The following is a 21,085-nucleotide window of genomic DNA, read 5'->3' as shown; positions in this document are numbered from 1 at the left end:
GTAATTTTAACCATGAATGAGTACCAACCGACACTTGAATTATCTAATAATTGATATTACGATATACTAGTTTGTCACAACTAATTAATTTATGTAAAACAGGATTATTAAAATATGTAAAATATCATTTTTAAAAGAGAGAATATTTAAGACAACAATTAATAAATATAAATAAAAGTCCACGTATAACTTACAGTAAACCTATGTCGTTATTTTTAATACTCATTGGCTCTAACATATTTTTTTTTATTTGATCGTCGAGTGAAATTTATTTAGGTACGAGACAATTCTTATTAACCATTAACCACAAAAATAATTATAATATTATTATATCGAGTCGTTCAGTGTTTTTCGATAATGGCATGTTATAACCAGAATATTAATATACCTAGATACGTGGAGAATATAAAATAATAATTTAATATTATTGTAGTTTGAAAAAAAATTTTCTTAATCCTGATTTGCTTGATTCAGAAATATAATTTAAAATATAATGGAACCAGATATGCTTGCTTTTATATACATAGGTAATATTTTATTAAGAAGAAATGTATATACTGTAATATATGAATAATATATATTATATTTATATTATGAGTTATAACCAATATATAATTACTAGAGTAAATGGGTAGGTACTTCAATTTTGTACAATTTGAATGCATAGTTTATCATTGTAATTAAGCGTTTAACGGTTGGCTAACGTATGAATCTACACTGTATAATAAATTAGCTTCGTTTGCACGTAGAAATAATTTGAATTAATTGATCAGACTATGTGAAACTTTAATGTGTATTTTCTATCTTTAATATTACCGGTTTATTTATTTAACATTAATTGCTTAGATAGTATATAAGTACATGTAAACTATCACGTTAAGCCTATTAACATAGATTGGTAGGTAATTTAAATAATATTTATATGCATATGTATATTGTTTATACAAATGTTTATGACTATGGTATGTTTAACAAAAGAATAGGAATATATTATTAATTATAATGTGATTGACGAACAGAAAAATAACATTAATTACGTGATAGGTAGGTAATAATTATTACCATTCTATTCATAATTCAACGATGATAGTACCTTATGATATTAATGAATAATGAATTCTTAATTAATATTATGTAGCTCTTAATAATTCATTAACAAACCAGACATTGAATCTTTAATATTTGAAATAATTCAATGAACAACTTACATAGTTATGTATAATAGTAGTGGTTTACTAAGATGGTATAAGATTACACATAAAACAATTATAATTTAATCATTATTTTGTGGATAGTTAGATTATATTATTATAGTTGATAAAAAGCTGCAATTTTAAATCATAAGTTAATACATATGTGTTGTGAAAAACTGACGTCAACTTATTATTAAATATTTGGTAAAATAAAAAAACATTTATGAACAATTGAATAAAGTGTAATTTAGGAGTATTTATTTAGGAATCACTGTTTCTAGTTTACTGATACTAATAATAACTATTGTTTGTTTTTTTGTGAGATTATATTGCTTAAAAAGAAAGAATTTAATTATTTTATGTATGTAACTAGTATAAAGAAAATACTATAGACATCTATTGCATTTTACATTGTATGCAAAAAACAAAAATCTGCTATAAAAGTATAGTAAATATAATGTTCCTTATTCTTTATTATTAAAATATAGGACTAAACATCTCAATTTTTAATGTAAAATATCGAATAAATTTTATATAATAATATTAAAAATGTTATTTAATTATAAAATTCACTCATAACAAATTATATCATAATTCAATGATTTATTTCAAAATTTGAAACGCAACGAAATGACACAATAATAATATTATGTTTGTTAGATGGAAGGTGTCGGCCATTTATGACTTTCAAGTCTTCCCACAAGAACTACAATTATGATTGTCTGGAGAGATAGATATATAATAGGGGAACCTGCCTGTTTAAATCATATTATCTAACATGAACAGAAAATCACTGACAATATTGATTTTATAGAGGTGTAAATTATTACCTACTAAACCGATTAAGTAAATAAAATAATATGTAGAATTGTATTTTTGGATAAAACATACTATAAATTCTAAATATTATTTCCATATTTTATAACATCGACGGAGTGTTTTAGAGATATTTTTGTATTTTTGTAATTATATGCTCAACTCATTTAATCTTTGTGTCGTGAAACAGGCCTGCTAAAGTCGTTTCTCCTAACTTTCTAATTATGTCGAATTCGTCAAACTCGTTTAAATTTCTCTCTTTTATTTTATCTTCTTAATTAGATAAATGAATGAACATTTGTAGTCCGCAATGTAGACGGTACAAATTTGTAAACGTGTCATGATGCCATTTTTCATAGAATGGAAAGCAAGAACAAAAAAATCACAAACAAAAATCGTCTCTGTTTAAGTGCTCTTTTACCAGTGTTTTTATCTTCGGGGTTTTCACTACTCATCATTATGATGTGCTCAACTTAAATCGCCTACGGTGAAAACTATTTGGAAATAAAAATGTAAAATTCAAACGAAAAAAAAAACGATTTTTAACGAAGTAATGAAAAAAAAAACCAGCAGGATTCTACCGTAGAGTAACATTATCTTTATGGAACATGATTTAATAAATTAATATACAGATTACATTATATTAATTTGATGTCAAAGTATAAAAAAAGAAGGGACGTGAAATTTGTTATTTCACATTTTGAATTTAATTTGTGTGTCGACCCAACTCCGTTTTATACATTTATATTATATTGTGTGAAAATATCTTAGTAGGTAGTTACTGCAATATATCATAATAATTTATTTTTAAATTTTTTTGCCGACTTCGTAGAAAATAAATTTAAAATTTCCTTTTACAATTTATAAACGATCATTTTTCTTGTTGATCAAACAAAGAATAAACGAGGGAAATTATTAAGGAAATTGACATTTTTACTTCGGAGATTTATATTTATGTTTTCACACTCATCCTTTGTACTCACATTGATATGTAGGTACATGTAATACCAAAACGATGAGATATAATATTAAACGTTAACAATGCCAACGCACTTGCTTGATATTAGAAAAATAGAATATTACTACCTATATAAAATATATATTTATAATAAAATTATATGATATTTTGAATTTATCAAATGTTGTAGAAAAAATAAATAAATATATGTTTATCATTTTTTTTTGTGATGTTTCATGTATATGAACTGTATGTCCTTATAATAATTGTCGGTACTTAAAAAAATATGTTATTTGACGGAAATGTGAATGAGCATATATTATTATTATTGTTTCAAGAACGCTGTTGAGAAATGTCGGGCAACTGAAACCACTCTTTGGCTGCAAAATTCAGTCGGTCAAATAATTAAATGTCGGCTTGAATCTCGCCAGTGTAAACTCGTACATAATATAATATATTATTTACTAGTATTTTATACATATGTAGTAATAATAATAATAATAATAATAATAATAATAATAATAATAATAATAATGATAATAATAATAATAATAATAATAATAATAATAATAATAATAATAATAATAATAATACCTGCATTGATTACGTAGAATCAATAATGCATAATGCTCGAGAACGGTCTTGACTGGAGTTGTGATGGCGTTGAGACCAGCAGCCAATAATATTTACGATCTGAGACGCATTAGCACACCCGGCCACTTGGTTAGGAAAATAGCTGAATACCAAACGTCATGCTTAAATCTACACAGCGACTGTCATGGCCGAGAGGCGAGTCCGTTTGTATATAATATTATTATATTATTTTTAGCACGGTGGCTGAAGTTACCGGATAAACGTCTCATCCACGTACCTTGTATATATCCAACCCTCCGAAAGAATAACGGGCTGGAAGCTGATGCAGAGATCCTACTTCCGGTGCACACACACCTGCTGTCATTGACGTTGCTCCGTCCTATCCCTTACGACGACGACGACGGCGACGATAGTTACGGCGCAAACTGACGTGTCTTTTGAATTTTTGCTTAAAATCTTTCCAAAAACACATAATATTATTTTACAGTGTTTTACAGATGTAGGTATATACGTATTGTACAGCACACGGTAGACGAAACTCAAATTACAATATGGTAATTTTAACACCCGTCCATCACTTATAAAATAACGATACGTAATGCTAATAATATTGCGTACCTTTGGATACGTATACTTATTTTTATATTACATATGTCTCTCACTCTCGATAAGCGTTGACGTTTAATTACCGTTTTAATATTTACACCGTATTTTTACACACTTGCCGTCTATTTTTAAATTTAAATATTTTTTTTCATTCGTCACCATAATAATATAATATTATACACTCAAGCGATGATTCCGTTTTAATGTATTCCACGGGCAAATTGAATTATTATACCTGACCGTCATTTTATTTGTTTTGTCCGTTTGAGTTTGAATGCATACACATATTGTTATGTTATCGTTAAATTTCAATTCAATTCCCAATGTCGTCTAATTTAATTATTCTTGTTTAGTAGTTCCATTACGTCAATATAAGTAAAAGCCAAAAGGTAGGTACATTCATAAATTACGGATTTTGATGGTTCACTGAAATGAAGAAACACAATAATCCAATCTGAATCCACGGAATGCGTTAGTAGGAAATTATTGTATTATACATTTCTATCTAATGCATAATAATATACATTTTGTAATACACCCATCATATTATATTGTTATAATAATTAGTGGGTATAGAACTCGATATCCGTCCAATGAATGAATATATTTAAAATGTTTAATTTATGTTGGTATTAAATAATAGGGCTATGTATTATATACGTACGATTAATTTGATTTACATGTTGAATATCAAAATCAATTGTTTTTTTTTTCTTAATCATTGTTCAAATATTAAAACAATAGTTACCTACATAGTTATTAAATATATGTAGTTTAAATATATAAAATAATCATACTTATCGTAAAAATGAATATTTTTGTTTATTCATCATGTTTATCAATAAATATTAATTTTCACATATTTAAAAAAATAATGGTATGTGGCTTGGCGTTGCCCAGTGTTTACACTCAGTTGCGTATGCGCTCTAAGTGTACGCACGGGCTGGCGTTGATAGCTTCCGGATGGGTGACCTAACCACATAGGCGCAACTAGAGGCCAAACACTGGGGGTGCTAAAATTATGTAGATAAAACAGACCCGTGGGGGCCATGCTCATACAATTTACATTTTTAGCAGTCAATTACATGAGGCACAATCATCTCAAAGGTTAGGTAATAATACTATGTTAGTGTGTTTAAATAATAAACAATATTATACATAACATATAATATACTATTTTATACTAATATTATTTTTCTTTTATTAGTAGAATTGGAATATATTTCTAATATTTCTGAAGAAGTAATTTTATAACAACATCTCATTCAATATTTAAACAACCTTACATAAAACAAAAAAAACTTTTTCATATGATTTTTCCATTTTTGGTGTTTTTGATCTGGGGGTGCTCAGCACCCCCCTAGTTGCGCCTATGCGGCTAACCAGGAATTTTACAACGAAATTCTTGTCACACATACATATGTATACCTAATCAAACCGTCTCCCCTAAAAACAACTAATGACCATAGTTTCCAAGCTTCTGATCAATAAAAAATAAATGAAAATAATAGTATTTAAAATAAAACAACTGAACAAATCCCCGAAATTAAAATACGATACAAAATCAGCGGATATAGAAAAAAAAATCCCCAGAAAAATACCTTAATTTATTATTCTTCATTAGTTGTTTTTATTGTCATATTAAGTATATTAGATGTATTTTTTTTTCTTCATAATAATTAATCAATAACTTACCTTAGATAATACGTATAGTATAATAAATTTAGTGCGATTATAATTTATAATAACTGTCAACCTAACTTAGGTAGGTTCTATATTTTTAATATACGATTGTCTATTTTCTTATTTTATATTTTTATTTCTATTTTATATAATATTTTGAAAAGTTATTTATATATACTTACCAAACTACCTTATTTTTATTAAATAATATGATAAAAAAGTACAAAAATAAATAATTATATTAAAAAAACCAATACAAATCAGATATTGGCAACTAATTAGACTTGATACCATTGATTATATTTTTACTCTCTTTCTTCTTGGAAAAGGGTATAACTCCCAAAGAGCATTGGAGTTCAACATGTACTAATGTCAAACGTATAAAGTTACAGAATATAGTGTAATTTGTGAAGTATTTACAATTTAATCAGTTTGGTAGATACCTGTTGGGGTCACAGGAATCATCTTAAATGTAATCGTTACCTAATTAGAATAATAAATATAAACAAATATAAATCACTACAATTTCGAGATTTTCTTACATTTTAATATCAAATTAATTGAATGTATTGCGTCAAAGTAGTTGAATTTTTAATTCTGAGTGAAGCAAGTATATTGATATAACGATAATACTTTTTCTTTAATGAAATCGTTAGTAATTTTTGTTTAATTAGTTTTGAAGAAAGCTGGATCTTTTTGCATGAAATTAATTGGAAATAATTTAGGGTAAACTGTTAGTGATGAAATAAATTTTAGTTTCTCGTTGCAATACAATAAATCATAATATTAAATATTTTAAATTCCACAAATTACTTATTTATAGCAGGTACCTATTTTATAGTTTAATGATTTCCTAAAAAATTAAGCTAAACAAAACTATTTTATTTAGAGGTCATGTACAAATTAAAATTATATGGATCATAACACTACGAGTGTAATCCATATTTACAATTTTTAGTTCTATGTTATTGATTTTTTTTTTTAAATATCTTATTAATTTTCGAGATTTGTTTTAATTTTTTTCATGAATTAAATGTTATTTATCAACTCTTCTTAAATTAATATTAATTAATATTCAATTCCGTTCATTATAAATTACTTTTATAAATAACGTTAAATGTGTTTTACAAATACTATAGTCAGCAGAGCTGCTTTGAATTCGATGACTGAATACTGCATTAAAAATTATGAAAATGTGTGACACTATCCTACGTGAGCTAATCCTTTAGTGTTCTATCTTGAATTTGGAATTTGATTTTAATTAATTTCAAACCATCGGAACTATAACTAATATTGGAAATACTATTGAATAACGTTGTGATTGGCGTGCACCCTAATTAGTTATTCGTTTGCCCAGTCTGTCTATTTTGATGTATAGCTATCGAATAAGTAATTAATCAAGGCCGTATCTAATATTTTTTCAGTCATAATATTTTATTGACAGATTTTCTATTATACAGAAATATCAATAATCCAGTAATAATTTCTAAAATCATCTAAAATTATTTGGATTTATATATACCTAGGTATAAAAATTATTATATTATTAACATTAAAACAATGGGTGTACTAAATTATTATTTAATACGAGAGTTTAATAGCGATCTGTTATTATTTATTTTGAATAATGCATTCACTTGTAAACTTCGGTGTATATAATAATAATATATGTATGTTTGTGTAGGTATTGATTCTAGAACTTGTTAATCCCTACAACAAACAGAATATTTGAAACGTACAAATTTAAATAATGCCCACATTATTGTTTCATATCACACGTATTATTCTGTTATGCGTATTATGATCAATATAATATCAAATATTTAAATATACATTTTTCGGACACTACTTGTTATTGTTTTGTATTGTAAATATTTTGGAAAAATAACTTATGTGTAGCTTATGGAATCTATATTATGGCAAGGGTTTTACAGTTCATGTATTTATCCAAGACCTGTTTTATCCAAAAATCTTCAGTAGACGAAGTCTTATTCATTTGCAATGAGATATCTTCTTGCAAATCAATAATTTCCATTTGAAGTGAAGATTTTGGAAGTCTGGATAATTTTGTAGCAACGTCAATCCATTCTCCAATTGGAGAAACTTCAAACGGATTTTTAAAAAATTGAGATAGTTTTCCAATTTCTGCAAAGTCTTTGAATCTCTTACCAAATCTTCACTAAGGTCCGACAAAAAACTTAAAAACATACTGCAGTCTATGTCAAAATTCTTTTTATATTCAAGGATTGTTGGAAAATGAATAAAATCTTGATTTTTTTATATATTTTTCAAAGATTTCAAGTATTCGCCGGAAAGCAGATACACTTGATATCAGATCACAAATTAACTTGTTATGCCCTTGTAACTCAGTATTAAGTACATTTAAATATGTAAGAATGTCTTTTAAAAATTCCACAGATAGCATATTGCTCTCGTTTGTTAAGAATTTATGATAGGCACTGCTTTGATTCTTGTGAATCTAAGTTTACCAAGAACGTGATTACTTCTTCTTTTATACTCCAAAAACGTTCGATCACTTTGCCTTTACTTAACCAACGGATATTGTTATGTTGAAGTAAATCCGAATACACTGAATCACATTCAAATAAAAAATCTTTAAACTGCCTGTGTTGAAGAGCAGATCGGGACCTCAAAAAATTAATCAACTTGATCATCATGTCCATTACTTCCTTTAGCGTTGTACTAAGTTTGCCACACAGAGATGTTTGATGAATTATACATTGATATGAAAGTATTTCAGCATTCTTATCCTTGATTCTCTAAACAAATCCCTTTTCTTTACCAATCATTGCTGGGGTGCCATCGGTTGAAATAGACACAATTTTATCATAACTAATATTTGATTTAGTCATGAAGTCGTCAAAAGTTTTAAACAAATCTTCTCCACGAGTCTTGCATTTCAATGGCAATAATGCTAACAACTCGTCACTAAATACTTTACATTCAACGTCTAAAAAGCGCACGAAAAATTACATCTGCTCAGAATCAACAATATCACATGACTCACACAAATTTTTATAGTACAATGACAATAAAATTATCATATTCCAAATTTGCATTTAACTGAAAATTAGTTTCATAGTAGGTTAATTCATAATATTATTACAGACGCTATCGAGAAAACTTTTGGTCCCATAATCATATATACTTATATATACATTGGTCTATTGATACTTATTATTATGTTTTATATTCAGAACGTTTTTGAGCTCAAATGTGTTTTTATAGTATTTTTTAGTACTTTTGTTGAGTTAAAGACATTTAAATTATTTATCAACTATGATTTTTTTAATAAATTAAAAACACATGTGTATAAATTATTAGCTTTAAAGTGAGTTTCATTATAAGGACTAGCAAAATAGTCGGTAAAACATAAATTAAAATGATAACAAATCCAATTACCTGTTGTCGTTTTTTTAAATCCATGATATCCCTACTTCGTTCATATTGTTAACATATACACTTTATAGCTTAATTTAAATTGTATTTTAATCTTATAAAATGATAAAATTATTTTGCATTTCTAAGAAAACGATGTATTGTTGTCTATAATATATATATATACTATCCAGTGATTGTTATGTATTATAACTTAAATAACAATTAGGTATATACCTTATACCTACTCAATTTTGTTGCGTCTGCTAGAGTTCAATTTAAGGTTTAAAAATGTGACCTAAAAGTTAGCAGTTAATTTTGGGTAAAAATGAGTTTTTCCAGTGTTTAAAATAATAAATTTAGTATCGTGATGGGCTATGGTATATTATATGTATACGATTTGGTGCGAATTACATTATAAAAAATAGTTTGATTGGATCCTAATTATTAGGCTATTACGGATAGAGTTATCAAAAATTGTTCTTTACACGCCCCACTATGTATAGAAGATCTTTTATACATCGTGAAACATGCTATCAGTCATACTAATAAACATTAACCTTTTATTCAGTTACACATGGATAATTTTTTTTTTTTTTAAATGCCCATGATCATGATTATACTTTATACTTGTTTTAAGTGTAATAATTATTTTTCACCACTGGCACAAATGTAATTTAATTTAACTCTTTTTTCAAAAAATTAAACTCAAATAGGTTAATATAACGATATTAAAATATACTATATGGCTAATAAAAAAAATTCTATAGATTCAAAGTATACTAGTGGAGAAAATGAATAGTAAAATACATATTCAATAAAAAAATAAAATGCCAATCAATAATCATACCTACGCTAGATTTGGTTTTGGTTGTATTTAAAGTAAGTTTTAATAAAAATGTAATATTGTATACTTAGTTTTTTTTTATATAACTTTGATTTAATCTAGGTATATTGGAAAACAATCATGTTATGTGTCGTGTATTGATCAGTTTTTCTAAGTAAATTTGTATATTCTAAGATGTACCTACACAACGTGTTTAGTAAAAACCCGAATAAAATTAAGAATTTCAGCATTTACTGAGTACAAACAGTAATACCTAAGTTTACATCGTGATCAGGTATTTACGGTAACACACATATTATATATATGTAAAAAACTAATACTGAAATTAAAATTAAAATTATACCATACAGTATGTAATATATATTAACACCTAGATACATATTATTATATTCAAACAGTAGATTACATCGTTATTAAAATCATATTGTAGCACAAAATTTGTACCTACCGAATTAATAATTTTTACATAATTATACATCATATTATTTTCTACGGACCTGCCTATATACACAGGTTCTATCAGTAATGATGAAATGATCTTGTTGTTGGGGGGAGTGATGTGGCTAACTTTTCGACATGCACTAATTGATCATTAAAAACAAAAATTATGGTTTTAACTTAATAAGACCATAATTATTAAGAGAAAAGATTATAGGGTCATCGTCTTCATGTAATCACCACTGGGTAAAAAGTAAATCACCATATCATGTGTTCAGTGTGATTATGATGATTGTGTGTTAAAGTCTAATAAAAGTTATCCAAAACGTAGATGATGTTTTATGATTATTTATCTATTTATTATATGATATTAAACGAGGCTTGCCATCAAATGTAAAAATGTAAAAATAAGTAGGTAATTACTAGGAAAAAATAAACTTATCATGATACAACAATATTTATAAAGAAGCATGGACATTGAAAAAATCTTAAGATAATTATAACAGTTACACTTTAAATAATGAAGAATAATTCAAGTATACCTAATAGAAATATAATCTAAAATAAAAAATATAGCTCCTCATTGGCTAATTTTATCAGGAGAATTTTACATATAACAATTGTTGAAACATAAAATTATATATATAGGATATACTGTGTGGGGATAAAATACAGGGATTTGAAAATTGACACTTATATAGCAAGTCAGCTGTAGTACCAAGATTTCCATCAAATAATTTCCGCTGATAAAGCAAATGTGCTTGATCTGTCCTATTTGTTAAGCTAGACATGTACAGGTTATGATTAAATAATAATATACAAGCCACAAGATAATCTGAATTTTAAATTACAGTCATGGTATCATTTAAACACGTGAAAACAAAGAAACAATAGAAATAAATAAAAAATAAACGTTTTAAATCATAATACAGGTTTTTAACACCCTTTTAAGCGTAATTAGTGTAAAAAAGTGTAATTTTTTAATGTAAAATTATAATTCCTACTTCTTATACAATAATATTTATCTAAAAGGAATTATTTCGATGGATTTTAGTGTTAGAAAATATTTCAATTCAATACTCATTTTTTGGTAATAAATTAAATTGTTTAAAATTGCATTCATTCGTACGTACTTCGATTTATGTGGAACATCTATAATATGCCTACTTGACCACCACCACAGCATTTTTGAATATCACTTTTTCATAAGGATTATAATAATTTTAATTAGCGCTATACCTATTCATAGCGATTATGAAATACAAAGGTACCTAAAGAAAAAATTCTTCAATAACTTCACACATTTATATGCATGTAATATACTTGTACATTTGCTAATATAAATTCTCAAAAAAAAAAGTCAAACAATAAATACACGAAAAATATTATAATATTAAAATCTGCGAGTTATTTTCATTAGATTTAAGCATTCAACTTTCGTTGCGCTAAGAATTAAGCCAAATAAGATTTTTGCAGAAATTTTTGAACTAATAATCTTTACTACACAGGTACTTAAAATGTAGCCATGCATTTAGAATTTTACGCATGTAGAATTTTTAGTATAGAATCCTAAGCACTTTGTTGTGGACTTTTCCTACCCCAATGCAATCTATACTATAAAAACCAGTCCTGATTTTTTGTAACGACTTGGTTCCGAAATGGCTTGACCGATGTGGCTGATTTTTTTCAGTTGTGTTCGTCATTGTCAGGGAAAGGTTTAGATGAAATAACATTTTAGAAAAATCTACCGGAATAAAGAATAATCATTTTTACAAATTTATTTCATAAGGAATGGAGAATTAGATAGATGACTATCCGTATGTCCTCACGCCAAGAGGGCAATATTATATGATTTATTGCAAGATCTTCTGCCCAGTGGCAATCCATATTTACAAGGTTTTAAATATGTTATTGAAACATTTCCACCAAACTCTACTGATTTCAAAGTCATTAGATCATTAGAGACGATCAAAAACCATCAAACGAGCACAGCGGCTGTTTCAATGCTCCACAGTCAGGTAAAGTGGATACAAAGGTATAAACATTATACTTTGGGCAAGAGACATGGTAGGTACACAGATACCTCAGTAAAGATAGGCTGTCACTCCTTATTAATTCATCCAAATTTTTATTTCATTTGGATTTTATAATTAATTTAAATGATAAAACAACAAATACTGGATTAAAATTATGATACTGTAGATAAATTCAAATTCGCTGTAGAATTTACTACTAGCTTCGTTCTACAAAAAACAAATACCAGTTTATTAGATAAATATTATAAAGTATTTGAGTCAGATTTTATTGATGTTTAATCGAAGTACCAATTATTGAGCAAAAATACAGATTTGACATCAACGCGTCTATGTGACATTAAATTCACTAAAATGAACGATGTCACCTGCTGTCTGGCCGAGAACAGTGCCCCGAGTACCCGAGTAACATGTGCAAAAAAATTATTCCCTAACAGCACCAATATCATGAAACATCGTTGGACACATACAAGAGAGAAACTATAACCATGTGAGGTGTGTAATAAATCGTTCGCTAAATAAAGAAATCTGATGATACACAGATGGATAGAAACAGAAAAGAAATCACGCCTCTGTGACTTCTGTGGAACGTCGTTCGCTAACCAAATAGTTTGCTAAAATAAACAATAATTTGATGGCGCATAGATAGATACGTACAGGAGAGGAAGCACACCCGTTTGAAGAGTGTAACAAAAAACAAATCGTTCACTAACAACAGTAATCCGACGACTCACCGACGGACGCACCCAGGTAACAAACCTTTCACACACAGGTTCATTAATAACCAACGGCACACTGGAGTACTCACAAGAACCCGTCCTTAGATTTAAAATTTCGCATCAAAAGGTTGGAATAACAACGGTTGTTTGGTTATCATATTATATAGATATCGCAATTCGAGTAGGTATTGATTTATTCGTGTAATAGTTTCTCATGTTTTGATTTGTTTGATTGTGATTAAAACCATTCGTTACTGTTTTTAATTGTCCAAAATTACTATATTATAATTAATAATATTTTCAAGTACCTAAAACATGTTAACAAGTATACTACTAATCATATGCAAGTGTGACTAAGATTGTGTGTACGAAACAGTGGTTTGAAGCTGTTCAAAAATTAATTCAATTTACACTCGTCGCGTGGCATCAATGTAGTGTGCTTCTGAAATTGTGCAGTCAGTTATCATACTGTATTTTTTACTGTTATTTATTTATTTGTATAAGAATTGGTGCTTCTTTGCGTATACTAAATATTAAAGAATAAATACAAGTTGGTGGAAAGTTGAATACCTGCAAGGCTGCAAATGTCATTTTTTGAAATTACCTACATTAAAAGATCTAGAATTCAAATTGTTATCTAAACTTGCAATTTTCTCGAAATTTGAAATTTCTATGAAAATTATGCATAATACATATATTTTATTAGTGATAACTGATAAGGGAATTCGTATCGTTTCTAATTTTAAATTTTAAAGTCTTATAACTATCATAAAATTTAAAATTTAAAAAATATTTGTGGTTTTAATGACCTTTATTGTCAAAAATTTAATTCTTAACACATAATTCTAAAAAAATATTCAAAGAATGTCAAATGCCTATAAATAGTTTGAAATCACTGTTCAAGATTACTACCTTAAAACTTTAGTTGCCTAACTTTCAAATGTTTATGGCTAAAAATAAATTGCGATATTTTGTTAGTAAGATACTTTAGCCTAGATATTTTTACGATATAATCACAGCATTATTTGTTCTTTATTATTTAATAGAGTACCTAATTTAAAATACGAAATTGTATTTTAACTAGAACTACAAGAGTAAATCTTTATAAAATATGTTATTAGTTTATGCATACGGACAATAATACATTTAACAGAAACGCAATGTATGCAATTCGAATCGTTTGTTGACTGATGACGTTAGTGATGTGTGAAAAGTAAATAAATATTAGTATGTGTGTGTCTATATATGTGACACCATCACATTCAGCGGAGAGTGTATTTCCACGTGTCTAGACATATGTTACTGTGCAATGTTACATCACGTATTTGTATTGTATGTTTGTAAACAGTTTCATGCAATGATAGATTTCAATTTTTCTTTTTCAGTATTCAATTTGGTGTGCTGAATTTTATTGGAGACTTTTATAGAATTTTATAAGCTCCCTACTTAGTTTATATAGGTAAATCCTTTCAGATATTTAAAATCCGCAAACGTTTTGCCCTTATTTTACTTTAATGTGACTATCTATTGGATTTTTAAAAAAATTATCGTCAACTATAGAAAGGGGACAAGTCCTTAAGTTTAAATTTAAACTTAGTTTCGTTTCTATTTTTTCTTGTTTTTTTTAAGCATGTTTAAAAATAAATGTCTTGAATTAATTCTACAACAACTAGCTATTAGCTAAATATCTAAAATTAATATACGAATTGAATTTTAAGCGAAACAAATTTGGTTTCACAATATAAATGTTTACAAATATATATTGATACAAAAATCACATAAGTTAATAATAAAACAAAAATATTAATTAAAAATGTTTTTATAAAACGTAGATCCGTTTTGAATCATCCAACTTAAACCTACAAAGGTTGTCAGTCTATTTTTATATTTCAATCACAACCTTCGTTTCTATTAATTTGTTTTTACTAACAATGATTTTTAATTGATTTAATTGATCATTTCTAATTGATATTATATACTGTGAAAATGTTACATAAACTAGTTTAATTAGTTTTAAACGTTTGCTGTCAATTTAAACAAAATATGGTGCCTACAATGTCCATAAGAATATAACACAAATATGATGTTCCTCGATACATTTTACTGCAAATCTGTTGATATTGAGGATAACTAAAATATAATCGAGTAAATTATCAGGTATCTTAAGGTTAAAACTATTATAATTTTAATCGTGATATGATGTGTATTATTTGAATGTTCGATAAAAGTCAGGAATTAAAATAATTATAATTTATAGTCGTGTGGGTATGTTGTCTGTTTAATATAAAAAATACTATGATTTTACATACAACGTGTCTCCACGCGATTATTATTACATTTTTGTTCGATTCACTCCATACGCCGTATTAGTCCGTAGGGACCGTAGGACACAAGGTCTTTTTTGTACTCGCATCATCTATCCAACCTTTCTTAGTCATATGTAAAAAAAAAAAAAAAATAAATATACGAGAAAAAATCCCATGTGTGAACCATTGTAACATCGAGACATAGCGTACCTATGGGTTATGTATTGTATACATGAATGTGCGTCAGAGCGTATAGGTACCTATAATATTATAATAGTATGGGTACTTATAGGTATGTGTATGCGGGCAACGCTAACGTTCGTTTACAGAAAGAAAAATAAAAAAAAATAAATTCGTACAGTACATCGATTGTAAGACGGAAAACGCAGTCCTTTGGTGAGATGCCGTGCAAAGGGCGCTTAGAAGAGAATATTTCGTGTAGCTCGTTAAACGCGCCAACGACTATAACACTCCCTTGAACGCAAGTGCGCATAAATTCAGCAAACTATGTATAACATGTATAAATATTTCAGTGTATCGTATAATATTTTAAATGTTATGCGTAGGCGTTTTCCTCCTCGTCGTACTGTATATCACCGACACGTAGACTCGAATGTAGACAAAAAACTCTCACACACAAATACACGAACAAAAAGTGTTGTTAATCTTATATTTTATTCAATGTTGTATTGATAATTTTATTCAGTCTCTAAGCATAACATATAATTTATTTATATTGTTATGAGCAATTTAATTTTTTATAGTATTATGGTATGCTGAACGTATATTTGCCAAAAACTTCATAAAACGATAAATGCGATTTAAAGTATATAACAAAATAACTAAAATCGTTATAGGTAAATATTTAATTTTCAATTCTTACATACCTATGCAATTTTATCAAAATTCGAATGAAAAAGTATTAGAATTTTTTTTAAATTTAAATATTATAGGTATTAAAATAATTGATTGGTTAGCTTGATTACCAAAAAGTGTCCGTCATCAATCTGAATTATTTTTCATTGTATGCAATGATTTTTATTGAATTCAGATTTAACACATGTGTTTACAGTGCCTATACTCGATGAAAACACACGCTTGACTCTTACTTTACAGCGAGCAAAAACAGTTACCTATTTCCCATTTTTTTCCTCAAATATTTTATTAAGTATACTGGTAAATAATTATATGTCCACGTTTGATCACCTGAAGTTCAAACTAGATCTGATTTTACATCGAAAACTCTCCTGAATTTAAAATTCGGTGCATTTTTCTTCAAGTGGAACATAATGATAAATAATGATAATTAATGAAATATACATTATATTCTATAAATATATAAGATACCGCTACTGATCTAACGTAGGTATAAGAATTCTAAATTCATATTCAAATCGATCCATCTATTGCCACCCACTCTCACCTCTTCAAATCGGGACTGATATACACACACATACCGTACTATTATTAGTATAGTTTTCATCCCTTAAACCTGGTGTATGCATTTCTTTAGCCACTCAAAAGCTGTATAGCACAATATTATTTAGTAAATGGCAGTTTTGCAGCGGGACGGGAAATTGTCGTAACCGCCGCTGATGTGTTCTGAAACTGACAAAAGCAGTCGCCCACCAGCTTGCTTTTGCCGCTCATCGTTATGTTACTATTACAAATGGTTTTAGTTTGACAGTAACATATTGCCATGCGGCGCGAGCGTAACCGGTCAAAAATGGATCCGTTTCTTTATGCCGTATATATAATATTATATTTGTATTTATTTTTTTTCACAAAGGCAAATAAACATATATCACACCCTCGGGTGGTGTATCGAGCGCGAGTCTTGCTGTATTTAAAATATATATCGTAGATTATATTCATAAGAATAGGCCGAGTTCGAGTGAGAGAATAGCAAAACATTTAGGACCACACGTGATTGTACGATAAACAATGCATACGAATATTATAATATTGTTAGTAAATAAATAAATAATTGTTTACAAGGACTTATAGTATTCACCGTGGCCATTCGCAGTGATCTTTACTCTTTATGTTGGACGTTGGACAAGTGAACTTCATTATATCAGTCCTCGGAGATTTTCAGGGGATATTTGGTCAGATCTGAATGCAAGAATATGAAAAATTACGGCAAGACTTGGGGTGACCGCACACTATAGTAAAGCAAAATTGACTAAATAAATTTAAGTCATATTTAGTCATAATAAAGTATTATTAACACACACTAGATAAAACATAGTTAGTCAAGTACCGTAGTAAATCAAATAGTAGTCAAAATATCCTAGACGAGGAGGAAATGCTATTCCTATTTTATAGTTTCTTCTAAGAGAAATTGAACGGTGGAAAAAAATTGGGTTCATCCTTTGAACTTGAAACTAACTAAAAATAATATAATTAATAAATGTTTTATTCTTGAACTTCGAAATAACTAATATAAATTTAGAAATTTTACACGAATGAGTACCGACACGTTTGATTATATTCTAGAAAAACTTAATGATGAAATTTTTTTGAATTGATGTTGATTTTTATCATTTAATTTTAAAAAATCTGGAATAGGTAATACTTTAAAAAAAGAAAGTTCAGGTGTATCCTCATTATTTTTTTGAGATTGAGTTCTTGTCTTTATATATTCCAACATCGGTTCCACCATTCTTTCACTGGGTAATATTTTTTGATTTGTTCTTGGTTTTTTAAATACTGATTCATTACTTGATTTTTTATTTTCTACATCTTCAGTAGCTATTGCTTATGAAAGCACTTCTTGTTCAGTTGTTTCTTGATTTTTTCCTAGATATTGTGAATCTGACACTATAGGTTCTTCAACGAAATTATCGTTTACAAAGTGATCTATATATGGAAATTACTCAAATTGCTTTCCATTTTTTTGTGTTGTAATACGTAATCAGAGAGAAACAGTATATTATCAAACAAATACCAATTTATTTTTCTTGACGATCCTCCGGACCCAGATGACATTTTTTTTTTATTCATGCAACTGTCTTGAAAATGAATTTTGAAGAGTAGGTAGTCCATTTTGCCTTGCATTCATTAGCTGTAATTCATCAACACATTTTATACTTATTACAATATAAAGTTGTATTTATATTTTGTTTTATTTAAAAACAATGTTTTTAGTTATTTGGCAACGGGAGAGCGATTTCAACGTCTTCATTAACAATTTCACCTAGGTGCTACGACAATAGGATTCATAATTAATGAAGTATGTAATGTTATATGGAAATTATTATCATCTATTTATTTGCCAACGCCTAGAGAAAAAGGCTGGATTAAAATTTCAAATGAATTCAACCAAAATTGGAATTTTCTTAATTGCGCAGGAGCAGGTGCTATTCAATGTACACCGTAAGCTGGTTACGAGTATTTTAATTATAAAGGGTTAGGGTTATTAAATTGTAGCTAGACCTACTTCAAGCCGTGGTCAATGTATACGCAAAATTTATGACAATCGATGTCGGGAATTATGGTCGGTCCAGTGACGGTGGAATATTTAAAGAATCTAATTTTGGTAAAATGTTACTACACAATGAATTAAATTTGCCTCCCCGAGAAAAGTTCATAATAACATCAACGAAGAATATCCTTTTGTTTTCGTTGAGGATGAAGCATAACCTTTATTACCATGCTTGATGAGACTTTTTCCACGTAGGAACTTAAAAATCGAAAGTACATTTTTAATTATCGGTAGTCACGGGCAAGACGAATAGTAGAATGCGCTTTCAGCATTATGGTTAAGAAATTTAAAGTATTGGAAAACAAAATTGTGATTGGCCCAGAAAAAGCTACCCAGATCGTTAAAGCTATTTGTGTATTTCATATCTTAATTATGATGAAAGAGCAACATTGTATTGATAATTAAGAATTTATAAATTCTCAAGATCAGAATGAAATAATTGAACAAGATATCAGTAGAATTAGATCTTCTAATAATAAATCTTCTACAGTAGCAATATTACTTCGAAATAAATTTACGGAATATTCTATTTCAAATAAAGGTTCTGTATCTTGGAAAAATAAATACACTCTGTATAAATAATAATGAATTGATTAAATAATTAATTATTTTAAGTACCTAATTAGTTATTATATAGTTACTATCGTAATTTATGTTGAGTAGAATATAAAAAATATAATATAATGAAAAATATGAAAATCTGGTATTTTTAGAATATCCTATATTTCTATCCATAATATTGTTCTTTTATATTTCTATTACTTTATTTTTTGTCTTTGTAATTATACAGAGACGGCCGTTCTTGGACTAATGATATTAAATTTTCTAAGCTCATTTCATGCACAATCGAAATTTTATAATCGAATTGAATAAAATAATATTATATGCATATTATGGTACCTACCTACCTACTACTTATTTAATTACGCAATATGTAAAAGTTTTCCGGGGATGAGTGTCGTCTGATGTTTATTAATTAAAATAAAAAATTTAAACGAAAAATAAAAAAGTACTTCAGTACTTGTATAGTATATAATTACCTTATGTTGTAGACAATTTATAAATAATATTTGGCATAATTTTGATAATTATTCAGTGACTGTTTGATAATGACTAATGAAAATAGAGCACGGTCTAGGTATTTCAATAAAACAATATTAGTTATGAGTGAATACAAAAATAATTAATTTTGACTACGCTTTATCAGAGTGTGTGTTTTACATAAAATATAAATGTTTTATTTTTGATTAGTCATAATAAAGCGAATTTAGTCTCTTTAAAGTAGTTTACTTTACCAGTATGCGGTCACCCTTAACAAAACGAATATAATATGTTATTGCGTAAAAATATTATACGTACCTACCTACATAATGTGGCATCTACAGTTTTCTTCGTTTCGCGATGACAATTGACTCTTCGTCGCCCTCGACGCATACTATTCTGTACAATATATTACCTAACCTAACTAATATATAAGTTTGTTTGATATCCGAAATACGTACATATATGCTGTTATATTTACTATGATAATGAAAGGAATTCGGTTTTTGGTGTTTGCGACGTCATATGCAGCACGTGCATGTATGTGTCTCGTATATGTTATAAATTGTGTCTTTGACCGAGAATTCAATGACATTCCCACCAATTGACCCAAAAACTTCTCACACATCCATTATTTTATGCATTTCCACTCACGATTTAGGTCCCCTCACTCCCAATGATTGATGGCACGTCACGATCTCGTCAAACGCGCTTTTCGTTCAAGTTCGGGTTTGCGTCTGTGTGTTTCAAGCCAGCACGTCTTGCTCCAATAAAATTACTTTTGAATTAGATATGGAGCTATGGTGATTGCGATTAGAAAAAAATCAACGGAAATAGAATTCTGAAACTACACTGAGTAACGGATATCCCACACTGCACCAATGTTTGTCGTGAGTGGAAAATTGTTTACAACAGGTTATTGCGTATATCGTTCACTTTTCGAATTTATATCGAACAGACAAACA

The 21,085-nt window shown here is 27.9% G+C and overlaps 1 protein-coding gene across 2 annotated transcripts in view; it reads left to right on the top strand.

Moving 5' to 3' along the window:
* LOC149061015 (uncharacterized) overlaps positions 1-21,085 on the top strand; it is an 84,180-nt gene that overhangs the window by 7,597 nt on the left and 55,498 nt on the right. The window contains exon 3 of one of the 2 annotated variants that reach the window (XM_089218127.1): positions 3,797-5,246. The exons of the other annotated variant lie outside the window; for it this stretch is intronic. Within the exon in view, the coding sequence (XP_089074253.1) occupies positions 3,797-3,990 (194 nt within the window). The 3' untranslated portion in view covers positions 3,991-5,246. Of the gene's footprint in view, positions 1-3,796; positions 5,247-21,085 lie in introns of those variants that run through there. 2 annotated transcript variants of the gene reach the window in all.

The sequence above is a fragment of the Diuraphis noxia genome, unplaced genomic scaffold (genome assembly GCF_037042655.1).
Source record: "Diuraphis noxia isolate RWA-SAM2 unplaced genomic scaffold, SU_Dnox_SAM2 contig0001, whole genome shotgun sequence".
In the NCBI taxonomy this organism is placed as follows: domain Eukaryota; kingdom Metazoa; phylum Arthropoda; class Insecta; order Hemiptera; family Aphididae; genus Diuraphis; species Diuraphis noxia.
This window is presented reverse-complemented; position numbering and strand designations above follow the sequence as displayed.